General features: G+C 34.8%; 1 protein-coding gene across 1 annotated transcript in view; it reads left to right on the top strand.

Moving 5' to 3' along the window:
* The window catches only part of LOC103255867 (ras-related protein Rab-28), a 16,557-nt gene extending 10,162 nt beyond the window's left edge, over positions 1 to 6,395 (top strand). The window contains exon 4 of the mRNA XM_008053801.1: positions 5,453 to 6,395. Coding sequence (XP_008051992.1) covers positions 5,453 to 5,545 — 93 coding nt within the window. The 3' untranslated portion in view covers positions 5,546 to 6,395. The remainder of the gene's footprint in view (positions 1 to 5,452) is intronic.
* Positions 6,396 to 8,638: the final 2,243 nt, after the last annotated feature.

Below are 8,638 nucleotides of genomic sequence, written 5' to 3'. Positions count from 1 at the left end.
TGTGTGTGTGTGTGTGTGTGTGTGTGTGTGTGTGTGTGTGTGTGTGTGTGTGTTGCATGCTTTCCTTGGTTTTTATGGTGTTTGAAAGTACTTCGAACTATTTTATAGGAGGAGTAAATGGGAGACTCGTTAGTCACGTTGAAATTAGTCACGTTGAAATGGATGCTGTACTGTAGTCATAGTTTCTGATATAAATGTTTATAATGAGGTTTCAATCTAAGTTACATTGACTGATTACTTAAAGAGATTCTGCTACTTTGATTTTAATCTGTGTTGCTCCTATTTGGGAGTAGTATAAAATGAGTTGTTAACACATCCTGTAAGGTTTGCAAGGAAAAGGAAGAGGAAGAGGGATAAAAGAAAGTGAATTAGTACAATTATTAATATAGCAAGCGTATTTTGAAAGTCTACTTTATGCCATGGGCCACATTGGAATCTGGGGATACAGAGATGAATAAGATAAAGTCTCTGTCCTCAAGAAGCTCCCAGATTACATGGGGCAGCCAAACATTTAAACAATTAGGTGTACTGTAGTGCATTTTTTTACAGTTCCCAATTTAGTTAATAGTTTTATTTACATTATTTATCTAATCTTCCACTTCTCCTCCCAACTATTACACTCTAAGATAGTGTACACATTGGTACTTTTGTAAACAAGTGTTCCAGTTTCCCAGATTGTTGAGATTTTTTTTATTAGCAAAGTAGTCAAACTTTTAGGGGAAAACATACATTTACAACTGCTCTTCTTTATGAGTCTCGCGTTCAGTTCTTTAATAATGATGATCTATGAAGAAAACACATAGTCCTTTATCTTCTCTCTTTCAATCTGAGTTTCAAGGAGGTTTTGCCACATATACTTAGTGTTAAGAGTTCTCAATAGCTTTTTGTTTTTTGGTTTTTTTGAGTTGGAGTCTAAGCCATGATGTTCTTACTTGCTAGTTAACAAGCTATGTACTTCTGTTTGGTTTGATCTAAGTATGCAGTTAATTTCTTAAAAACAAAAATGTATGTCTGAGATAGTCGCTGAACTCGCTAAAAACATGTAGTCCTTATTGTCCCCATAGATTATTTTCATACTGTGTATGAAAGTTTCTTACATTGGGCCTGGCATACTCAAAATTTTAGTGGAGTATTAATTAGCACATAACTGTACAAAGCAGCCATTTAACCCTTGATCCTATTGGCCCTCCCTGCTTTTTGGCTTTATCTGAATATTGACCTTCCTTAAGATGCCCTTGAACAACTTAGATTCTTCTTACCCAGATGTTAATCTTACTATCATTTTCTCTCCTGTGTTTACAAAGACTATACTGGATTCCTTTCTTATTTTAAACACCACTTGTCTTCCTTGAAGAACATATTTACTCATTTTGTATATACTACTTTAGTCTTCAGATACTGAACATTGCTTAATGGGTTTCCATATCACGTTCCATTTTTCTTTTTCCTATTCACCTTTAAAATAATTTTTTAAAATAAAATTTCAAAACCAGATGGGACTTTAGAGACCATGTAGATAAACCTTGTTTTTATAGATTAGGAAATTGTGACAAATGAACAGGTTAAATAACTTGCTCAAAGTTATAAATGTTACCTGGCAGCATACAATGACCCATTCACTGTATGGAAGAAGAGTAGCTTTTTTAAAACTCCTACTATGTGCAAAGCATTATGCTTTTTAACATGCTGTTTCTGTACTTTAAATTGTAATATGTAATCTTTTTGTACTTTGAATGTATATTAATAGGATATTTCTTTAATAGCTTACATATCAGTTTTTCATGCTAGACTGTTAAACATCTCAAAAACAGAGATTATGTATTATTTACCTAAATGTTTACAATACCTAGGACAGTGCTAGACTTGGAATGAGTGATAGTGACAAATGTTTAAGCTTTAAAGGTGTATTTACTCCATATCCCAGGCATGACAAACTATGACTTTTACAGTGGTAAATATGTTATTACTATCTGGATTAATGTACCATTGTACAATTGACCAAATTTATCTTTAGTATCTTTCTAGGAGTCCATCTATACTTACACCTTTTTGCCCCAACTTATAGGTTCTTTCTTGCTTTTGCCCTGGATAGCTGTCACTATCATTTCCAGTGTCTGCTCTCAAATGCCTTTGACAAAATCAGGGTATAAACTGTTATACACTCACTTGGCTCCTTTTGCTCTTAGAGCTACTTAATTATTTTTACTACATCAAAAATATAAGAAAATAATTGAATGTACTTTGTTGCTCTAAAAATAAAGACTGGTATTTTGTAGGTAACATTTTCCCTGAAAACATTAATAAATGTCTCATAAATAAGCTGATTACACTGAAACAACCTACCATAAAGTTTATGACATGCAAATTTCTCTTTTTCTACTCACAGAAAGCAAATATTTGAATATAGAACCTTGGTTATGACTTCCAGTTCAGAAACATGATACAAAGCTTTTTTTTTCAGACAAGTCCCCTGAGAAAGATGCTATTTTGATAATTATTCATTAATTTGATGAAAATTATTCATTAATTTGATGAAAATTATGATGAAACCCAAATCACTTATGTTTGTCAGTACTTTAGCCGAAATGTCTTGAGCATAGGTCAGTAACCTAGTTGTGTTTATAGGATTGGGTTTAAACCAACATTTTTTTGAATTAGTGAGTTGTTTCCTCATCATTAAAATTCCTTCCTATTCATTGTAACCCATAGTTTGGCAAGAAACAATTAGGTTTGGGGAGGTCAGATAATGGTGTACAATATTTCACTGTTGTCACCTCCTCATACCTCATTTGGCACTTGGTAATCTTTCTATTGCTAGCATCAGATTGAGTGCCTAGCAAATCAGGAGTCTTTTCCAAAAGTTAACATTGCTTGCTGGAGTACTTAAGTTGAAGCCACCCAAGACTAATTCATTCATATATCTTAGCATCCTGTTCATTTACTTGCAGTTGTTGATTGAATCTTTATAAATGTGATTACAAACAGCAGCCCATAGTAAGATGTTTTTCTATGTATGGTGATAAATTAATAGATACTATTATGAAGGATGAGTGTCCTGAAATTAAAATATTTGCAATCAAATGGAAAAGCAAGGATAGTTTTGCATCTAAAAAAATTGGTGAGCATGTTATCCTTATCATACATATGTGTCCCATGGGATTTTTTTTATTCCCATGTGGTCTTTTTTACCTTAAGGATGATAGCAATTAAAAACAAAACAATGTAATAACAAATAATTATTTATTTAGCAAAACTTGTAGTTAGTTGAAAGCAACAGCTGTTGTGCTTAACTTTTGTATTATACATACACACACACACACACACACACACACACACACACACACACACACGTATATTTTACATGACCCACAACTTTATTTTGAAATTGTTGCTGTATGGAATTTTGAAGTATAGAGATTAGGGTTGGAAGGAATGGGAGAGTGAGCATCAAAAGGAAGTCTTGGACAAGTAATAAATATCATTATAGAAATTGTAAGGCATATGGCTTCCTCTGATGTCTTTATTCCTCTCCTCACCTTCAAATATAATTACTTCTTTCTCTGTGTTCCCACAGCATTTTATAAGTCTACTAGTAAAGTGCTTAACTTGTATGACAATGAGTTGTATGTGTTCCTTTTCTTATGAGGTCCTCCTTAACCTGTGAATAGATTCTGTGTAACTCATCCGTACATTCCCAGTATAGTTATTGGCACATAGTAGATCATCAGTAAAGTTTATAGAAGAAGTGGAAGTAATACTTTTACTATACTTTAGCTTTAAAAAATTCCCATAATTCTACATAGTCCTCTGAAATAATGAGCATTATATATGTTATGTGTAATTGATCAAATGGAACTCAGTTTGTTTGAGGTTGGTAGACATGCCTATTTCAGTAATTAAATAGAATTGTAAAGAATAATGTTTCTTGAGTCTTTGTTCCTTTCCTTTGTATGCATACATTGTCTTATTTCTTTTGTGATGTATATAAATTTATGTGTTAATTTTCTTTTTCTATTTTGGTGTTCACTTCTACTTTCAGTCATTGAACATACTTTCCATTTTGTCTTTTTTTTTTTTTTTTAATAATTTCTTCTTTGTCTTATTTATGTTATACGGAATTGACAGCGTATTGTCAGGGCAGAAATAGTGAAATACCCGGAAGAAGATAATCAACATACCAGCTCTGCTCAGAGTAGAATCTGTTCAGTACAGTAGTGCAGGTATTAATGGATAAATTACTACAATTTGGGGAGGAGGGAGGGGAGAGGTAATGAATGGTATCTTGTTTTTTATTCCTTATGAATAGAGAAGTTCAGATGATTATTATACATTATTGGAAATGAACATTGCATAAGTCCTGCTTTAGAACTGAAAAATTGATTCTTTGCCAGGAGACTTACAAATTAAACAAGAAATTGGGAACAAATTAAAATAACATTGCAGTTGCTTTTAAACATATTTGTCTTTATGGTTGTGTTTATTACATGTGCAGTGAAGTGGAGAATTGAGGTAGTTATTTCATTTCATTCCTTACCATTTTTCCTGAAATAGCCTGGTAATTGAAAGAGTATTTTTAAAATTTGCCTTGAATTGCCCTTCTTTGTCTGCTTGTGTGTGCAGACTTAGTAAAAGAGATGAAAACAGTAAAGGATTTGTTTTAATTTAAATTGTTGCTTGGAGATGAATATTAGGACTTATTGCTAAAGTCATCATTTCAGATATTCCTTGAAGTATGTGCTAGAAGGAAAGGGGGAAGAATTTAAAGCATAGTTTGGTTTAAATTATTTTAAAAACATGAATATGGGATAATTTTTTAAATTTCTCATATTTTGTTGAATTGTAATTCATAACCCAATAGTGAACTATTTGGAAGTAAGTGAGGGATTCGAGATACTTTAAAAATGGGAAAACTTTAAAAATGGGTGCTTAAATTATTTCTGCTTCATATGTGAGTCCTCTTAACATTTATACTTCTTGCTAACTCACAGACTGCTGTAAACATTCTAAGAAAAAGTTATGGCTAAATGTAATGGCTTATAGAAATATTAATACATAATGACATTTTTGAATTGATGAGGTTTTGTCTTTGAACTAAAATATGTGTGAATAATTAATTTTAATTCCTTTGCTTTAAATTATAACCAGGATTTAATTTTTTATATTGATTTGTCAATTTTTTTGAGACTTGTGTGATAACTTCAAGTTAATGTCACAAAGCCGGGAAAGATTCATAAAACCGGGGAAGACTCAATAACTGAGTTTGCCATTGCCTCTTAAAAAAATTTACTTTCCATTTGTTTGTTCCGGTTGGTGCTTTTAATATCAACTCCTGCTTCATTTATGATGTCTATTAACAGGAGTTCACAGAGTTCAGAAAATAAAAATATACTTTAAGGAGTTTTTTCTAAATGTTCTGATGTCCTGATAATAACTCTGTTTTCTTTTATAACAGAGAGTGGTGAAGGCAGATATTGTAAACTACAACCAGGAGCCTTTGTCAAGAACTGTTAACCCTCCTAGAAGCTCTATGTGTGTAGTTCAGTGAGTGCATTTTTCCTTTGTGTTGATAGTTCTGGCTGCCCTTCACCTCTGGGTGGGCCTGAGGACTTCTAGGAGCTTGTTTTATCCGTGGCCATCTCTGTAGTCCAGTTAACACTTTCCTTCCAACTGACTTCATCGTTAAGTTTGCTTCACAGCCTCAGGCAGCTTCTTGGGTTAGAAAGAATTCAACTGCGGGACCACACACTTTGAATTCAAAATGGAAATCCTATTCTCTGGAATTAGATTGCTTCACTGAAAAAGAATGATATGTTTCTCTGTATATCCTTGCTTCTTTTTTTCCCAATATAAATTTTTCAACCAAACATGAGAACTATCCAAGTCCTTATCATCAGCCAAGATTTTGCCATTGCACAGTTTTATTTTCTTATCTGAACTCATACATGTCGCAGTATACTTCAGAGTGCAAACTTTAAGCAAGTAATATATTTTACCTACAGATACTTAAGAAGGCATTCTTTTGCTGTCAAAAGTGAAAACATATAAAGCTGTATCTAACTGAAAGTGCTTGAAATAAGGCTGTAATAGAAATATTTTTTCATTTTTTAAAAAGAGGTTTAAATTGTTTATTTTGTAGTTTGTAACTCACAAAATAGTATTTGATATTGTATTTTTATTACTGTATCATGGCCATTATGTATTGTGTAATACTCAGGTTGGATGGCTTTCTGATTTTTGGTAAACGTTCAGCCGATGCTCCAGGTGGAGGAGTGTCTCCTACAAACAGTGTAAGAATCCTCCCAGGATGATGTATGACATTCTGTTGGATCAGTGTGGATCGGAGTGTACCTGATGTTCAGATGTTTCCTCTAACAAATAAATTTATTTATAAACTACTTTTCTTGGGAATTTTCTTTCAACTGTCTTTCTCTTAGTTACAAAAAAAAGTTTTTGGATATAAACTTGGTGATCCTGTGAAGTTTAATGTACTTGGAGTTGTTTGGTTACTTTTGGGGACCAATTAAAACCCAGACTCCACAGCCTAGCGTTTCAGGGACTGCATGTCAGCTGCATTCTGCCTTTCCACCTTTTCTCGCGCCGCTCCACTGTGCAGTCCTTTCCTCGGTGTGAAAGGAGTTACGGAGTCATTCCCGATTGCTGTGTGATGCTCTACTTTCCTGTCTTTGCTTCACAAGTCCCTCTGCTGGGAATTCTTACTCCACTCCAAGTGTCTACTTCCTGCCTGCTAGCCTTTAGGCACAGTTGTGTGTGTGTGTGTGTTACTTTGCACTAAGGCACAGTGCCGGACATGATGGGTGCTCTGAATTTGCTACATCAGATCATGAATGAACGCCACTTAGTCCTCCACGTCTGTATCTCTCAGAAAGCCAGTACCCCTTTCCCACCTTGAATCACAACTATCTGTGTCCCTGTCTCTTATTGTTTAAAAGCAGTGAGTTCATCGAGGGACATCTCTGCATCTCTTTTCTCTCTTACCTCTCAGAATGCCTAGCAGGGTGCCTTCCTCACATGAGGTTTGCCACAAGTCTGTGTAGAAATTTTGTACACCTAATTTTAGAGCTGTAAGGGATTTTGGAAAATTTATTTCATATCCTTGTGTGCTAAGAAAACTGAAGTGTTGAGAAAAAAGGTAATTTGCCAGAGGTCATGAATCACAGAGTTAGACCTGACAGATGCTCTGTTTCTAGGCCAAGAAATTTTAAAAATTAAAAAAAAATTAAGAAAATATTTAAAAAATCATGACTGTATTCAGGCATTAAGGCAATAGGTCCAGCCTCTTTCTCCTTTGATTTTTATATTTTTTTATATTGTAACAACGTAGCAGCCTTGTAAGCCCTTCAGGCAATAAACCCTTCAAGCTAGTTCAGTTTACCCTTCTTTCCACCCTCTTCCTAATATGCATAGGCCAGTTGACTAAAACTTTAGGAGAATTAAAGTTGAATACATGAAATCTCCGCCCCCAAGGACTCTACAGTCTAATGGGAGAGATGTTTGTTGTTGCTGCTGCCCATTTAAAAGCTGTGATTGATGAAAGCCTACTATTAAACACACTTGTCCAAGGTTTTACATTCAGTAAGAGGTGAGGCCATGCTCTTTTTGGTCATTTCATATTATTTTTACATGTATGTTAAAACTTAAGGATTTTCAAAAGTTGTTCCCCCTCCCATACAGTTGTGTTGCTATAAGGTATGACTTAACATATACATATGATTGTACAAGCTGAGTGCTGCAGGCATCAGAGGAGACAGAGATAAATGGCAAAAGGTCTATGAGACTGAATTGATTTGGTTGTGTGTGTATAAACTTAGAGCCCTGAATGGAACTGAGCAAGGGGCAGGGAAAAGAAAGACCTTTGTAGACTTGTTCTGGCCTGGAGATTTCTAAGCACTTGTCACTGGTGTGATCACATCAGTCTATGAGAGGAGAGCTATTGTCCTCTTTCATAGGGGAAACTGAAACTGAGAGTAAGTGATTATACAAAGCCCCTCCTTAAGTAAGTGGTAGAACCAGGAGCCACACAAAATGTTTCTGAGATAGAATGGACTAGGCCAGTACTGGTTTTAGGCTGATTTTCATTTGTGGAGATTAGACAAGTGATGTTCTTCCTGGGAGTTGAACAGGTCTAAGTTTAAGTTGTTCTTGAGAAGTGGTGACTGACCTCTCCTGGTCCATCCACCCACACACACCAGCTGGTGGTGGTAAGTTTGCCCTCTGATCACAGAGGTGAAGACAGAAATTACCCCTGCCATCTCCTCTGCCTGCCTTTGGTCTCACTGGTTTTGTCTCTCCCAGCTAAGCAGGACCAGTCATTGAGAGCCTTTTGGCTCAAGGAAAGCAGGCACAATAAACAAGCAATACAGCATATGACCAAAGCATATCACTGAATTCCATATTACAGTTTTCCCCATACCTTGGGTTTTATTTTTGAAACAAAAACGTAGGATTCATGCTTATTTTACTTTGACTGTTACCTCTCCTGTACAGTTTTTAATTTAAAAAATTACAAGTCTTTCCATCTAGTTTTAGGCACTTTGTCTCCTGAAGACACATGCTATAAAGTTTCAAACACATTGTGGTCACTTCTGATGCTTATTGAGCTTTTGAAAAACACAAAAGT

This window comes from Carlito syrichta, unplaced genomic scaffold (assembly GCF_000164805.1).
Source record: "Carlito syrichta isolate Samal-C Ts95f unplaced genomic scaffold, Tarsius_syrichta-2.0.1 Scaffold288526, whole genome shotgun sequence".
NCBI lineage: Eukaryota > Metazoa > Chordata > Mammalia > Primates > Tarsiidae > Carlito > Carlito syrichta.
The sequence above is the reverse complement of the archived record's forward strand: the minus strand, read 5'-3'. Positions and strand labels throughout refer to the sequence as shown.